General features: G+C 41.3%; 1 protein-coding gene across 1 annotated transcript in view; it reads right to left on the bottom strand.

Moving 5' to 3' along the window:
- Window positions 1-1326: 1326 nt before the first annotated feature.
- The window catches only part of Cab39l (calcium binding protein 39 like), a 37876-nt gene continuing 21083 nt past the window's right edge, over window positions 1327-18119 (bottom strand). The window contains exon 5 of the mRNA XM_015484279.2: window positions 1327-3641. Within this exon, the coding sequence (XP_015339765.1) occupies window positions 3462-3641 (180 nt within the window). The 3' untranslated portion in view covers window positions 1327-3461. The remainder of the gene's footprint in view (window positions 3642-18119) is intronic.

The raw sequence follows: 18119 nt of genomic DNA, 5'->3' as shown, positions 1-18119 counted from the left end.
GTGGCTCATGCCTGTAATCCCAGCAACTCTCAGAGCTGAGGCAGGAGGATTGCAAGTTCAAAGCCAGTCTCAGCAGATTAGTGAGGCACTGAGCAATTCAGCAAGACCCTGTCTCTAAATAAATTTTTTTTTTTAATGAAAAAGGGCTGGGGATGGGGCTCAGTAGTTAAGCACCCCTGGGTTCAATCCCTGGTATCAAAAAAACAAACATCACTTCCATGTTCACATCCATCTTCAACCTGTTTTGCTCTTCGAAGGCAGACTGAGTCTAGCTTTTCAAGCTCTCCTTATGGTGTGGGTTTCAGACCTTTATTTGTGAGTACTCCCTTAAGTGCCCCGAACCTTCCTGAAAGAACACCTACACAAAGATGGTGACTATTTATGGCAGATGAATAATGTTCTTTTGGATAAAGTAGAAAAAGAAATAAAAGACATAAAATATTAATTTCCTCTAATATAAGAGACTAGCAAGACCTGTGAATGAAAGAACTATCTTTTCACATTAAAAGCCATTCTAGTTATTTTTTAATTCCATTTCCCTTCACATTTTCACAGTCACTTCCAGGTCTTGTGCAATTTCTAGGTCTTGTGTAATTTCCAGACTCCAGTGTGTCTCACAGCAGCTGTGTCTCATGGGAAAGGCTTGTGATGAAGGTTTTGAGATGCGTACAGCCCCTCCCTGGGTGTACATATTGCCCCCACCCCTCCCCAAGCCATCAGAGGATGAGAACCCATGAGGACGGGACCCAGAACCTATTTTACAAGGGGTGTGTGCTGCCCAGTCTTTTCTCCAAGAGCAAGGCTAACCTTTGGGCAGACGCCTGGCTGTAGCTGAGAGCCCTGTCCTAGAACACTGTGATCTCAGTCCCTGCCGGCCTCACTCCAAGACCTCTTGGAGCCTTCCAGGCAGCAGAAGGGAGAGCACCATGTAGTCCCCAACACCCTGAGCCTTCTTAGTTCTGAAGGGTCTAGAAGGATGAAGAAGGGAAAAAGAGCAGGAGTTGGGCTTCCAGCCACTTTCGGTCTCTATCTAGCACATTCCATTATGGCTGGGATAGTCAAGCTGCTCAGAACCCCCATGTCCTCAAATATTTCATGGGAATGAGTCTCAGCCACAGTGAGTATTGATAATGGAATGTGTAGATTTAGTGTCAGGCAGGTGGCACTTGGTTGTGGGCAGTTATCAACACTTGGCTGATGGAATGTGCACCGGGTCTCAGAACCCCACCAAGCCTGGTTCAACCTCAAGCCTGGGGCCTTTGCTGTTTGGAGCAATGACAAGAACACAGTGGCATGACCCACACGTAGAGGAATGAGACCGACCAGTGTGTGTGGGATCTTTTTATTTAGTCAGTCTTTATTTAAACATGTGCTTTAGAAATAGATTATTAAATATGACCTTTTCAAAATTCAATTCTCACAATATTTACAGTGATCTTTGTGCAAACAGTTTGACGGTGAGCTTCCTGTTCCCCTTTTGAGTTAATAATTTACAAACTCACATCACAGCAAAACCCCAGCTACTTCATTTACCATGTGGGAAACTAGTTTTCTTTTTGACAGGTACGGAGTAACGATAAGGGGACACTAGGGAAGAGCTAACTCAAGCCCAGAGAAAATAAAATATTTTCTTTGTAAAAATAAATTATAATAAAGTTTTACTTTTCAATGAAAAACATGTGTCCCATGATGTTATGTAACATCATTAAGCAACCAAATACATTTCCAATGGTTATTTCATTTTCCTTTAAAAATATTTGCACTCATCTCTTTTAATCAAATAAGCAAACCCAGAAAAGCCAAATCCTAAGGGACTTTGGACTTCCAGGGAGTGTTATTAAAATAATGTGACTTCAGTGACCAGAAAACCCAGGTCCTCAGGAGCTGGCACAGACCCTCTTGCTGGCACATGCCAGAGCTGCTATGAGAAGGTGTGGCAGGTCCCACCCAGACCATCTGCCTCAGGGCTCCTGTACCCCAGCCAGGAAGGGACATGCCCTGCCAGGTCATTCTTCAGGTACAAAATCTACCAAGGGCACTGATCCTAGACAACGCATTTCTTTCCCCTCTCTGGGTGGAGAACTCTCTGGCTGAAGGAAAGAACACAGCACCCAAGTTTTGTAAAATTTGAGAGTTCCCATAGAAGGGAACAGCTCATGATTTAGAAACAGAATCATAGAAAACACAGAGTAGCCATTGTACCCTTCATGTTCTAGAAATAGCTTGAAAATTTAATTTTATATATTTGATGTCTGAAAACAAGTCATAACATTTAAAAAACTTATTTATCTTTAGTTTCTAGACCTTTCAAAGGAACATAGATTAACTCCTTAATTATCCTGGAATGTAAGAGAGCATTTGGAACCAAAGTTTTTAGATTTACTTTTTCACAGAAGACTTCTTAATAGTGACAGAATGTCACAACTGGGGGAAAAAAGAACCTTAAGTCATTTGAATTTTTTTTTTTTTTCATGTATGAATCATTTGCCTTTCCATGGGCCATATCGCCTGTTGGTAGAAGTCCCCTACTGTGACCCTCTGGACCTATGGTTTGTACCCACTACAATTCCAATGCAATGATTTCTACTCATTTAAAAATACACTGTCACCATAAACATTCATTCCATAGTGACAATTATGAATGAAATACTCCAATCACTGACCCTCCAGAAGTCAACATGGAACAGCAGTGACTTTGTCTGGAACCACCTGTTTGCAGTTCTCCTGTGAGCAGGTCCGCCCTGTGGGTCCTTTATATACATCACAGCCCTTGTTGACCCACCCTGATCCTACTTGGTTGCTCCCTGCTGACCCACTGCAGCTGGAGTAGGTGCCATGGGTTGGGCATGGGATGGAACGTGGGACAGTGAGCAGAAAGTGAGCTGAGAGGTGGGAAGCCATTAATTATAGTCAGCATCCTGGGCAGGGCGTGGTATGTAACCAGTGGCAGAGCACTCGCCTAGCATCTGCAAGGTCCGGGATTCAATCCCCAGTCCTGGGTGGGGTGGGGAGATGACAATGATATACAGGGCAGAGACAAAAGCACACCCAGGACTGACACCAGTCGCCTTGTCCTCTGGCATCTTCCTGCACCTTAAGAAATCTGCTCAAGTACAGATGGGCAGAAGGATTTCCCACATCCTGGCCACACCCCTAGTCCCCCCACCCCACCCCACCCCAGGACTCCAAGGAGCCTGACATTTGAGCTCCTCTGTGATGACTCATCCATCAACTTCTAATACAATGGCTCTGATTTCACATAAATAATCACAGACTTAATTAAAATGAATATATTATTCTAGATTAATTTTTTCCATTCAAATGTTTATATTCCATCCACCCTGAACAAGTAGTTAAGAAAAAACAGGCACCTCCAAAGCCTCCCCAAGAATGACGACTTTTTGATATGACATTGTACGATCTGGGCAAAGGGGACACATGACCATGGCAGGAAACTGTCTTCAGGGGGCCGGTTTCTTCAAGTCTCGGATCTGTTTAATCAGGTAGTTCTTCTCATCGGTGAACTGCTCGTCATCTGTCCTTTCCTTCTGAAAGCTGCTCAGAAACTCAATGAGTTTGGGTTGATTTTTTAACAGAATCTCCACAATAGGCTGGGTTTTGTGAGGACTGGCCACAAACACCTGAAACACAAGGAGACGAGAACCTAAGATAGGGACCCCACGCCAGGGACCCCGCAGACCCTCCTTAAGTTTCCTGTGTTACTTGTGTGATGAGCATGAAAAAAGCCCCTGAGGATGCCTCCTTACTGAAGATCAGCACGGTTCACCTGGCCGAGCCAGCTCTGGGCAGCTCACCTGGAGCACAGCAGAGCGATCCTGGAATATTTTTGACTTTTACTTTGTTTTCATTTTAAATATTTGCTTTGAACTATGAAATCTTTCAAACGGAATACAACAGACATTGACATACTCACTGGACAAACTGAACAGGTTTTGCCATTTTGCTTTGAATCTTTCTTTTTAATAGACATTAATAAAATATTACAAATGGAACCAAACTCTTGCCTTCCACCTCTCCAACACCCGCCCTCAGTAGTGAGCTACCATTCCCAGGCACATTTTACTAATTTCCTCTAGACAAATACGCATGTGAACATGAGCTGCAAACAGTGTTTGAATATGCTCATCATTTTATTTTTTGAAGAGATAATGTACTCAGGCAGTCTCCCTGTCTCCTTTCTCCCCTGGAAGGTACCAAAGGCACTGGTTTCTTAGAACTTTAAAAGTGACTTGCTGGATGAGGTGGGGCAGGCCTGTAATTCCAGTGGCTGGGGAAGCCAAGGCATGAGAATTGGGAGTTCAAAGCCAGCCTCAGCAACATAGCAAGGTGCTCAGCAACTTAGTGGGATCCTGCCTCAAAATTTAAAAATATAACAAGGGCTGGGGATGTGTTTCTGAAGTTAAGTGCACCTGGGTTCAGTCCCTAATTTGAAAAAAAAAAAAAGGGTCCCATCTCCTAGAGAATCTAAATCAAGCAGACCTGGTGCGGGGGAGATCTGACATTCTGTATCTTCATAACATTCCACAAAGATTCTTATGCATACTCCTGGTTGATACCTCAGGTAAGGACTAGGGTTGTAGCTTAGTAGAACAGTGCTTGCCTAATTTGCTTGAGACCCCTGGGTACAATCCTCAGCAACCCCTCCCCCTCAAAAAAAAATCCAAACCCCAAATAAAACAACTCAGTTACTACACAAAGGAGAGCAACAACCATAATATCAGGACACAATGACTCAAAACTAGTATCAATTGGTGCAGTGGGGAAGCAACTGAGAGGCAGAGTGCTTGTCTAACAAGCATGAGGCCCCAGGTTTAATCCCTAGTACTGCAAATAAATAACCAAACAAACAGAGGTATCAGTGCACTACTCTGTAACAGACACACTTCCTAGTTACTGTCACATATATAGCTGTTATGGGTTAGATATTAGGTGTCTCTCAAAAGCTCATGTGTGAGACAATGCAAGAAAGTTCAGAGGTGAGACAAGAAAATTCAGAGGTGAGATGATTGGGTTATGAGAGTTATTCTACTCAGTGTCTTAATGCCCTGGGTGGTAACTGTAGGCAGGTAGGGTGTGGCTGGAGGAGGCGGGTCATTAGGGCATGCATTTGGAGTATATATTTTATCCCTGGAGAGTGGAGCTCTTTCTCTCTCTCTCTGCTTCCTGGTACCATGTCCTTGGCTGCTGCTTTCCTCTTCCACACCTTTCTGCCATAATGCTCTGCCTCACCTCAGGGCCAAAGAAATGGAGTTGGCCATCTATGGACTGAGACCTCTGAAACTATGAGCCCCAAATAGACTTTTCCTCCTCTAAAATTATTGTTGCCAGGTCGTTTCGTCACAATAGTGAAAAAGCTGACTAAAACAATAGCTATATGACTAGAATACGGATCCCAGGTCCCTAATCCAGACAGACACGCTGGTGTCTTGTTCTAGGCTCCTGACTCCTCAAAAGGGCCAAGGGCCTCTGAGTGGCCCCTCTGCACCACCCGCCTGTCCTGCAGCCCCAGCAGCACACAAGCCGATGGGGAACGCACTGTGACGGGGCTTGGTTCTAGGGCTGTGGGTGCTGTGAGGTCGAGCCCTTAAGGTTCCCCCACTCCAGCAAGTATGGAGAATAGGGGGGAATAAAAGACCGCAGGAGCTTCCAAGAAACTGGAGATAACATTAGAGTTTGCACTTGGAACTGGAGGGCTCATGGTGTTGGTGGCATGTGGGCCAGTTCATGAGTCATGGAGAGAATTTTTACAAGTGGTGGCAACAAGAGGGAGTATTCCAGGTAGGGAACTGCGCCAGTGGAAACTGGAGATGGCAGGGATGGAGGCTGCGGGAACAGCAGAGGAGCGAACGTGGGGCGGACCGGGGCTCTGACCATGAGTGTAGTGCCCAGGGCTCTCCATGTTCAGATCCCACTTCTCCTACTTATTAGCAGTATTTCCACAAACAAATGCTTTCCCCCGCTAGTACCAGGGACTGAACCCTGAAGAGTCTAACCACTGAGTCACATCCCCCTGTCCTTTTTATGTTTTATTTTGAGACAGGCTCTCCCTAAGTGAAAGACGCTTTTCATCTCTAAGCCCCAGGCTTCATCACCAGAAGTCAGAAGACCCCCCACCTCGTGGGGCTGAGGAGGCTGCAGAGCACCAGCAGCGCGGGGTGGGTGTCCTGAAGCCTTCTGCAGCACAGGGACTCGTGACTGTAGGGATGAAGCTCTGACCTGGACTTAGGACCCTGTCCCTGCCCTATCACCCTCGTTCATGTCAACATATACGTGACGTGGCACTGCCCATTCACAGTCCCTGCTGGTTATTTTCACTCCCAGGCTTAATGCTTCACACTCTTCAGAACGCTTAATCCACTCAACAGCCCTGAAGTATAAAAACTGTCACCCACATCTGATACATGAGGACACAGAGAGGTTTAAGGAAGTTAAGAAGCTGGACCACATAGTAGTATGGTTGAAGGATGGACTCTGGGGCACCCCGCCTGGGTCCAAACCCTGGCACCACCACTTAATATCTCTATAGTCCTGCAAACTTCCTTTACTTCCCTGCACCTCAGTTTCTTCATCTGTAAAATGGGGATAAAGGACAGGACCTATGTGTTATCAGGCAACAGTGAGGCTTAATGAGAACACCACACACAGTCTCATACACACGTTAGAAGAGTGCCTGGCACCCAACCGGCATTCAGTGGGCATCAGCAATCGGGATCAGTGCTCCTGCCAGGCTCACAGAGCTCATGAGGCCTAACGCTGAGACCAAAGGATGCTTGTCTCCATTTGTGAAAACTGAGAAAATGTGACATTTTGCCAGGTGAAGTTCAGAATTGGAAACCAAATCCTGTAAATCTCTGATAGCTTATTTGGACAATTTCTTTCTTTCTTTCTTTCTTTCTTTTTTTTTTTGTGGAACTGGGGATTGAACTCAGGACTTGCACATGCCAGGCAAGCGTTCTACCACTGGGCTACATCCCCAGCCCTGGCCAACTTATTTCTGAAATTGTGTTTTCTCTCTCCCCCCACCCCCATTCTCTTTCTCATATACATGTGATATACATATGCTATGTTAATTCTTTTTTTAAAAAATATTTTTTTAGTTGTTGACAGACCTTTTTTTAATTTATTTTTATGTGGTGCTGAGAATGGAATCCAGTGCTTCACACATACCGGGCAAGTGCACTTCCACTGAGCTTCAGCCCCAGCCCCCTCTATGTTAATTCTTGATGTTTCCGTAGTGTCCATCAAAGGCCTTGGGTCTCTTGCTCACTCACCAGTTGCTAAGGAGTGCAGAGCACTCTTTGGAACACTGTGCCCCCGTGGTCATTAGTGGCTCACCATGGAACAATCTTTTGGCAGCCCTCATTGCTTATCTAGAGTAAGGCCAACCTTTAGCCTGCTGGGGACTCCTAACATAAAGGAAAAGGATCTCTCAAACTTCCACTTTGCAGGTCACGAGTGGCAAGAAGGAGCTGATCTTTGACCTTCTGGGCTATAAAGTACCCTAAGTTCCGCTGGGACAAAGAAATCAGAGGAGAAATTAGAAACACTGAGCCAGGCGTAGTGGAGCACACCTGTAATCCCAGCGACTTGGAAAGCTGAGGCAGAAGGATTTCGAGTTAGAAGCCAGCCTGGGCAACTTAGCAAGACCCTGCTTCAAAAACAAGGGTCGGGGACTGGGTATGTGGCCTGGTGGTAGAGCACCCTTGGGTTCACTCCCAAGTACCATAAAAAAGATAAAATACTTTGAGACAAACAAAAATGAAAATAACATACCAGAACTTAGAAGATGCACTAAAAGCAGTGATCAGCTAGAAATGTATAGACAAAAATGCCTATATTCAAACAGAAAGACTGAAAGATTGCAGCTCAATAACCTAACTTTACACCTTAAGAACTAGAAAAAGGGGCTAGGGGTGTAGTTCAGCGGCAGAGCACTTGCCTAGCATGTGTGAGGCACTGGGTTCAATTCTTAGCACCACATAAAAATAAACAAATAAAATAAAGGCATTCTGTCCACCTATAACTCCAAAAAAAAAAACCAAACCAAAATAAAACAAAAACAGAACTAGAAAAAGAGCTAACTAAACCAAAGCAAGAAAAGAAAAGATTAGAAGAGAGACAAACAAAACAGAGAAAAACTACACAGAGAATCAATAAAACCAAAAGTTGGTTCCTTGAAAAGGTCAACAAAATTGACAAGTTGTTAGCTAGAGTGACAAAAAGAAGATTCAAATTACGGAAGTCAGAAATGAAAGTGAAAACATTAATCACAACCTTATAGAAACAAAAAGGATCATGAAAGAATACAATGAACAATTGCATACCAACATGTTAGATGACCTAGATGAAACTGTCAAGTTTACAGATATACACAGAGATCAAATCAATAATCCAAAACTCTCAATAAAGAACTCACTGGTAGACTCCACCAGACACAAAGAAAAATGCACACCAATATTTCTCAAATTATTCCTCAAAGAGGAAGGAACACTTCCTTATTCCACAAAAATACCTTGATAACAAAAGCAGATGAGAAAACTACAGATCATACCCTTTATGAACAAAAATGAAAAAAATCCTATCAAATATTAGCAAACTAAGTCCAGCAGCCTATTTTAAAAAATGACATACCATGACCAATCCCACTGGGTGAGATGAGGTCACAGAGGGATGGAGACCCCTGGGGTACTTATAATAAGAAGTGGGGACTTTGGTTCCAGAGACGCCTAGGGATGTAGAGAGAACAGCATGTGAGGAGGGAGATAGAAAATGGAGTGACTCGGGGACAGGTTAAGAAATGTCACGGGTGCTGGCAACCAGCAGAAGCTGGCAGAGAAGATGCAAAGATTCCCCCTGAGCAGCTCCTAAAGGCACTCCTGGTGACACTGTGACTGTGGACTTCTGGTCTCCAGACCTGTGAGAGAACAGAGCCTGTGATGCTGTTATGGCAGCCCTAGGAAACTAACATATCACATCAATTGAGTGAAGGAAAACCATACGATCATCTCAATGAATATAAGAAGAGTATTTGATAAAATCCAAAACAATTTCATGACAAAAAAATCCAACATAGGACAACTGGAACATAAGGAAGAATGACATTGGGCCCTCAGCTCACACTCTAAACAAAAATTTAATTCAAAACCAATCAAAGACCTAAATATAAAAGCTAATAAAGCTTTCAGAGAAAAATATTGCAGTACATATTTGTGGCCTTCAATTTGGTCATGGTCTTAGATATGACACTAAAAGTACAAGCAACTAAAGAAAACAGAGTGGATTTCATTAAATTTTAAACCTTTGTGAAAATAAAGACACTATTAGGAGATAAATAAAACAGAAAACCCACAGAATGGGAGAAAGTATTTGCAAATCAAATATCTGATTAGTGCCTTGCATCTAGAATATATAAAGAACTCTTACAATTCAACAACAACAAAAAAAAACAATCCATTTAAGGGGTAAAGGACTCGAATAGACATTTCTCCAAAGAAGGTACTTCAATGACCAATAAGCACATGAAAAAATGCTCTAGTCATTAGTCATTAGGGAAATGTGAATCAAAACCACAATGAGAAATCTTTTCATACCCACGAGGATGGTCACAATTAAAAAAATAAAACTGACAATAACAAGTGTGACAAGGATGAAGAGAAACTGGAACCCTTCTTTGCTGGTGGGAATGTACAATAGTGTAGCTTCTGTGGAAAATAGTATGACATTTCCTCAGGAAGTAGACATTGAATTACCATATGAAGGAACAATTCCATCCCTAAAAATGGAAAATATATTTGTTCAAACACAAATTTGAGTTCTATTGCCTGAAGCAGCACTATTCACACTAGCTCAAAGTGGAAACAGAGTACCCATCAGCTGAAGAACTGATATTCACACAATGGAATATTATATGGCCATTAAGAGTAACAAAGGACTGGTTGATCATACAACAACATGGATTTGATTCTAGTTATGTAAGATATCCAGAATAAAGGCAGATCCATAGAGCCAGAAAGCAGATTTGTGGTTGGCAGGGACTGCGGGTAAGGGAAAATGGGAGGCACTGCTTAATGAACACAGGCTTCCTTTTGGAGTGATGGAATGTTCTGGAACTACACAGTGGGGATGGTTGTACAACTTTTGTAAAAATACTAAATGTCACTAAATTGTACACTTTTAAATGATTAATATAGTGAATTTCAAGTTATATGACTTTTACAACAATAAACTAAAATTGTTACGTACAAAAAAAAGAAAAAAGTCTTCCAGACTTGTTTACACTGTTACATAAAAATGCCTGATGTTTGAAGGAGACCTATTAGTATGTTGGGAAATCACACACTGGAGCCAAACTGTTTGCTTCTTCTGGTCATCATTTGTTTACAAGAGAGTTGCTGTGGCATTTTAGCTAAAAATTGCCTGACATTTTGTGGCAACTACATAAATAACTCATAACAGTCTTTATTACCTAAGTGGGGGGAAAAGATAAAATATATTGGATAAACTTAAGTTCTGTTTCAAAAATGTAGTGGAATTTGCAGATGGTATCATTGGATCAAGTTCACTTAACCCACATCCAGGACCATAAATCTAAGAAAAATGTTCAGTTTGTTTTCAAGTTTAAAAATTCTCCATATTTTTGGTTATTTATTTATTTTTTTTTATGGCTCCTGAACTCTGCTGCCTCTGAAGGTTTCTACTAACTAGAGGCGACTAGTGCAATCTGCAGGATGATTCCCAAGGGGCTGCTAGACGCTGAGGGGCCCAAGCCAAGGCCTGAGAAGGTGGAACTCTGCTAATTCAGGTGTGGGGAACTGAATCTTTTGACTGTTCTGTCTAGAATATCGTCTTGGTGTTCTCTCTGTTGTCCTCACTTAGATGCATTTTCAAAGTACCCCAAAACAAGTTAAAGAAATGAAAGTATCTATGACTACTTTTTAGAGTGCCATTTTATTGCCTGTGTCCCTTTGTTAATCTAACATATCTCAGAAATGTGCTTTATGGAGTTTACAAGCATGAAAATTTTGTGACCACAACTCAAATATTTTTAGTTCAGAAACTAAAGCTAAAAATATTTTGCTCTCAATTTTAAGCTTGAATGCTTTTTATGAAAACTTAAAAGGGTCTATCTCTTGCCAACATACTCATTAATTTCACATACATTGTCCTTTACCAAGAGTGATTTGAGCCAGACAAGGTATTGCAGGGTTCATCTTCTGTGTTTCAGGCATGATTGTCAATGGTGCATGTTGAAAGCCTGGAATGCTTTTTACATGTCACCTGAAAGTAACTTAAGTTCCATCCCATGAAAGTGTGAAATAAAACAATCCTATTTTGTTTTTTTGTGGTGCTAGGGATTGAAACCAGGGCCTTGCACATGCTAAGCAAGTGCTCTACCACTGAGCCACATTCCCAGCCCTAAAACAACCCTATTTTTACTCGAATGAATACAAATCTGAGTAGTAAATATTTGGAATATTTTGATACAATACTTCTTAGTTTTGATCAGAGACAGGTAACTTCTTTTCCTGTCTTAAGAAAGGACCTGACTGCTGCCTCTGCTACAAACTAGGTTAGTGTTAGTGTTGGTTCGCCCACACCAGGACTGGGCAGGTCCTCACTGCACAGCAAAGGAGGAATAAGACCCTGTGAGGAAAGTTAGGGTGGTGGCAGGGAAGGACGCTTTAAAAATCTGTAGAATCACCTGAAATCCTCCTCCTCACTGCCACCCTTCTTATCATCGCTGATTATATAAGTGAGATGCGTAGAAAACCAGGGAAATGAAGAAAAGCAAAAAGAAAGTAAAAACATCACTTACAGGGCCGGATGTGTGGCTCAGTGGCAGAGCACTTGCTTAGCAAGGGGGGAGGCCCCAGGTCCCATCCTCAGCATCTCCCTCTGCAAAATCACTCAACTTCTCTACCCAAAGGTAACCACGTGAATATTTGGTGCACATTCTTTCTTTCTTTCTTTCTTTTTCTGTGCTCACAGGTATATGTAAATATATTACAAACAAAGTGTACCTAATGGTTTGTGACCTATATTTTCGCTTAACAATATGGTTTTACCATTTGCAGATTCTTCATATACTAAGTGAGGCCACTTGAAAGGCCTAGCTGACTAGGCCACAGATCTGGCCTAGGTCCTTGTGATGCCCTGGGCCTTGTGCTAACATTTTATGGAGATTGCATTCTTTTGTCCTTACAACAACTCTGGGAGGAAGATCCTTTTTGTCCCTACTCCCTAGGCAAGGCTCAGAATAGTTAAAACAGGACCCCCAGGTGACAGGCCGAGGACTGTGAGCCTCCTCCTGGGCTGCCCACTCTCCACGGAGGCAGAAATGTGCTGTTTGATCCAAAGGTTCTTCATTGCTTGTCTAGAGATGAGGGCAAGGAGGAGCAAAACTATAAGCACATTTTTCTTATCCTTTAAAAAAAATTTTTTTTAGTTGTAGTTGGACACAATACTTTTATTTTGTTTATTTATTTTTATGTGGTGCTGAGGATCGAACCCCGGACCTCACAAGTGCGAGGCAAGCGCTCTACTGCGGAGCCACAACCCCAGTCCACGTTTTTCTTATCTTTAAAACTTTTGTTTTAAGTAAACTAGTGGGTCAAAGAGACTACTTTTGAGTCTGTTTTCAGCCTTCTTTCTAAATTTTCTTTAAGCATTTTCAGAATTTTGACAGGCAAACGTATGGTGGATGTCTGGAAATTTCCTAAGAGATACAGAATACATTAATTTGTATTAAATAATTCAAGTTTTGTAGGTAGTTTTGTAGGGAGAAGAGAGTCACATGGTCTATATTTCATTGTGGTTTTGAAGTTTTCAAAAGTAGCTTTCTTGAGATATCTTTTTAAAATTCTTTGTTATTTTTTAGTTGTAGATGGACACAATATCTTTATTTTTATTTATTTATTTTTATATGGTGCTGAGGATCGAACCCACGGCCTCACGCATGCGAGGCAAGCGCTCTACCACTGAGCTTCAACCCCAGCCCCGCTTTCATGAGATATCACAGTCCACGTACCACACAGTTCACCCACTGACAGTGTGTTTCAGCGCTGTTTAGTGGATTCAGAGTTGTGCATCACCACAGGCAACTTCAGGACATTTTTATCATCCCCGAAAGAAACACTGTACCTGTTAGCTGTCACTCCCCACTCCCCATGCAAGTTGCCCCCAGCTCCAGTGGGCACTGATCTACTTTCTGCCTCTGGAGACTTGCCAGTTCTAGACATTTCATACTGATGAATTCATCTCATGTGTGTTCTTTGTGACTGGCTTCTTTCACTTAGCATGGTGTTTTCAAGGTTCATTCATGTTGTAGCATGAATATAGTACTCATTCTTTTTATTGCCAAAACTTCACTAGGTTTTAAAAGGATTCAAGGATATAATCCCTGTAAATGTTTACCAGACTCCCTACACACAGTAAGTAATTACTGTTTAGTTAATTACTTTGTCATCAAATTACTATTGTCATTTCCCCCAATAAATCACCATTAATATCATCTACCATCTATATTATTACAAGGCATTAAGGAGATGTCATGTCATATTTCCCATCTGTTGAGTTGGTTTGTGTAGGGATGTTTGCCTCTACAACCAAGCAGTAAGCTTTCCTAAACATTTGCTATCAAATTTAAACCCAATAACTTGGCTGGGTGTAGTGGTACATTCCTATAATCCCAGGGGATTATAGGAATTGGGATGCTGAGGCAGGAGGATCACAAATTTGAGGCTAGTTTAGGCAAGTTAGCAAAACCCTGTCTCAAAAAAAAAAAAAAAAAAAAAAAAATTAAAGGGGTGAGGACATAGCTCAGTAGTAAAGTGTTCTTGGGTTCCATCCCCAGTACCAATAAACAAACAAACCCAGTAGCTAGCTGGGAATGTGTTCAGTGGTAGAGTACATGCTTAGTGTTTTCAAGGCCCTGTGTTTAATTCCCAGTACCACAGCAAAACAAACCCTAAGAACTCTTTTTTACTTTATTTCAAAGTTTTATTTTGGCTGAAAAGATATTTTTTGCTTATTATTTCCAATTGTGTTCAATGATAAAAATGATTTTTCCTTCATTATGTAGATACCAATGCAAAGTGAGAAAATCTAAATAACATAACATAATAGGGCTGGAGTTGTAGCTCGGTGGTAGAATGCTTGCCTAGCTTGGGTTAGGCACTGGGTTTGATTCTCAGTGCCATATATAAATAAATAAAGGTTTATCCACAACTAAAAATGATTTAAAAAATAATATAACATAATAATATTGGATAATATGTTAGAAAAATGATATTATCCTCTGACCAAAGAAAGACTGTACTGTTACTTCTTTTAGTAATACTATAAAAGGTCTCTCAGTTTCCTCAGCCAAAAAGCGAGGGTGCTCCACCTACCTGACTTCAAGATGGGACGAGGAGTATAGGCCGTTTTGTCAGGGCAAAGTGCACTGGAAACTCCAGAACGTTAAATTGTTAGTTACACTATTGTTACTGCAATTGCTTTGATATTTTGGAATTCAAGTCTGGAGGATCTATAAATTTCACACAGTTGTGGAAATTACATAGGAAGCTATATATTTATTCCAAAATTATATGGAAAAGCAACTTAAATTTTTTTTCTAGTGCTGTGGGTGTAGCTCAGTGGTGGAATGCTGCCTAGCATGTGAGGCCCTGGGCTCAATCTCCAGTACCAAAGGAAAAAAAAAATTCTTCTTATTTTGGATAGCATTCACAATTATAAAATATAGGCAATGCTCGGTAAGCACACTACCACTGAACTATGCCTTCAATTCCTATTTTATGAATTTTTTAAAGAATGTATATTTAAAAATAGAAATGCAAAGTGAGGTCTTAATTATAGGTTTTCACTTTTCTCCCCTGCCTGTTTGTTAAATAAGCACAAGGGGCAAAATAAAATAAGATTAAATGAGGACCTGATAAAGCTGGCTATTCTACACTATTTAAAAGTTGTTGATGAAACATTAAGTTGATGCAAAAACTTCTTTTTTGAGACAGGGTCTTTCTATGCAGCTCAGGCTGGTCCCAAACTCTTGAGCTCAAGCCATCCTCCCGTCCCAGCCTGAAGAGCTGGGACAGATGGACACTATTATGCTTTGCACTGTTTAATGACCTGGTACAATCTGGGGGAAAATGATTATTAAGTCATAGTCTATTCCTAAATTTACCGAATCTCAACTACTTCCCCACAAGTAGACTTAGATCTGGTTTATCACAGCCAGAGCAGCTGGTCTGCTAGAAAGTCAATTCCTAAGGAAATGAGCAATTCATGGTTACTCCTTCACCAGATTAATCTATATTTTGCCTTCTTTGCAAAAAGACCACATGGAAAGCATTATCATTCTAGGATCATTCTTTCTTTTTGGGTGGGGGATACTAGGGATTGAACTCAGGGGAACTTGGACTATTTTGTATTTTACTTAGAGACAGGGTCTCACTGAGTTGCTTAGTGCCTTGATTTTGCTGAGGCTGGCTTTGAACTCGCCATCTTCCTGCCTCAGTCTCCTGAGCTGCTGGGATCATAGGCGTGTGCCACTGTGTCCGGCCGGCTTTTGTATTTTTATTTATTTATTTTTGTGTGGTGCTGAGGATCGAACCCCTTGCTTCACACGTGCTAGGCAAGCGCTCTTACCACTGAGCCACAACCCCAACCCCAACTTTAAGAAGCTGGAGCAGAGCTTCTTGTTTTCATGGAAATGGCTGTTGTGGTCAAGTGCTGGATGAGTGACAGGAGTACACTGAGGACCATTTTTTGGCACTGGGCATGCCTGAGTTCCAGCAGCTCTAGGTGTGAGCCGGATGCCACAGACCACCTCCTTACGTGGTTTGGTGGGAAGTACCAACATGGCCCTTTGGAGGGGGAAAGCCAGCCAATAGCTGTTTCTAAGTTCATTTCTGGGAGAACTAGGACCACAGAGACACAGGTGGTCTTATGACCTAGCATCTTGGAACTAAACTTTAGATTTAGCCCTTCTGTTTTGCAAGGAAGGAAACAGATCCAGATGAATATATCCAAAGTCATTGCTAGCAACCGAGCCACAACAAAGACCCAGTACTCTTGACTTGCATCCAGAGCTTTTCTATTACACATACCTTCTGCTGATCAATTCTAGGAAACACGAAATATGATCTCAGTGGAGATACTGATCTTATCAGCAAGCTAATAAAAATGAGCCACTAATCATATGGCAAAGGATCTGCATTACAGTGTTCCATACTTTCTGCCCCTATACAGAAGGAGCTTTTTTTTTTTTTAAATATTTATTTATTTTTTTTAGTTTTCGGCGAACACAACATCTTTGTTTACATGTGGTGCTGAGGATCGAACCCGGGCCGCATGCATGCCAGGCGAGCACGCTACCGCTTGAGCCACATCCCCAGCCCCAGAAGGAGCTTTGAGGGAAAAACTATAATAAAGAACTGTGAAAAAAATTCTAGGACTTGGCTGTTACTTTTTTTCTAAACAGCAAAATATTATTTTTGGGAAGTAAACAATCAACTTCATACTTCAGTTGGAAGGAACATATTTGGGGTCCAGAGTAGGCCCAGTTTACACACACACAAGTAAACAAGTGGTCAAGTATTTTTAAATGTACCTATTCTGTCCACTGATTAGATGATCCAAATTCTGATCTGTGGACTGAAGCAGGTTATTTTTATTTTGCCGCCAACTGAATCCTTCTATAACACTGAATTTTTAAACAAAATTAAATGCAGCTTGTTCTCATCTCCAATGATAGAGTACACTTCTGTGGAAGCCGAATGGCGTGACCACACACAGCCTCCTACAACCCCTACAGTCAATGATTCCCGAGAAAGTCTGTCACTTCATAACGCATGGCACTTCCCAGTCCTACAGCACTGTTTTTATTTCATCCCATTTCTTTACTTTTAATGAGATAATTCTAACACAAAAAGAATACAGGGGATAACCTATCAGACCACATGTCTCCACCAGCAGGTCTGTGCAAGTCGAACATTTTTGCCATGCTTGCCTTTTAATCAAAATATTGAAAGCTGTTGAATGCTTCTCCATAATATCACTCATGCTCTTCCCTACCCCTCTCCTGACATGCCTGCTGTCCTGAATTTGGTGTCATTCCACACATAATCTTTGACTATAACTGCATATGTGTAACTCCATATACAGTATTGTTTTCCATGTTTTCAAACTTTAAGTAAATTACTTCTTTTTAATGTTAGCTTCTTCCAACTAATCAAAAGTTTCTGAGCGTTAGTCACATCTCAGACCTTACTATCTGGCAGGATGGAGTCTCCTACCTCGTTCTTCAAAATTATGCTATTTCCACCATAAAGAGTTTAAAATGAGTTTATCAAGTTGTAGGATTCCAAAAGGAACTTATAAACTTAGGCTCTGAATTACTCTAATGGCCTTTTGGACAATAAATATATGGTGGCTGAAAGACTGACTACATCATTTTTTTTACTGCTTAAAGGAACACTTACTTTATAAACTGCCATTTCTCTCATTTATTGACTTACAAATTAATATATATTAGAGAGACCAAAAAAAAATCCTGAAACTTTTTGAACCCTTAATCCTTTCATAGATGTCTAACATGAGAAAATAATTCTTATATGTGGAAAAAGCTAGTTGGATGTATAAAATGTGCACTGCAGCAAGACTGTAGTAAAATATGGAAATAACCTAAATATCAATGACCCAGGACAATATCAATGACTAGAACAAATTCACCCAGTTATAAACTATGATGTTCATAAAACTACTGGCTCTAAAAACTATAATAACAATAATGAAAGTGTTTACTTATAGCATTAAGTGATAAAATTAGTATATGAAATGTTTGTACAATGTGATTACGGCTAGAACAAAATGCCCTCAAGTTGGGTGTGGTGGTGCACGCCTGTAATCCCAACTGCTCGGGAGGCTGAGGCAGGAGGATTTTGAGTTCAAAGCCAGCCTCAGCAATGGTGAGGCACTAAGCAACTCAGTGAGACCCTGTTTTAAAATACAAAATAGGGCTGGGGATGTGGCTCAGTGGTCAAGTGCCTCTGAGTTCAATCCCCAGTACAAAAAAAAAAAAAAAAAAAAAAAAAACAAAA

The sequence above is a fragment of the Marmota marmota genome, unplaced genomic scaffold (genome assembly GCF_001458135.2).
Source record: "Marmota marmota marmota unplaced genomic scaffold, marMar, whole genome shotgun sequence".
NCBI classification, from domain to species: domain Eukaryota; kingdom Metazoa; phylum Chordata; class Mammalia; order Rodentia; family Sciuridae; genus Marmota; species Marmota marmota.
The sequence above is the reverse complement of the archived record's forward strand: the minus strand, read 5'-3'. Positions and strand labels throughout refer to the sequence as shown.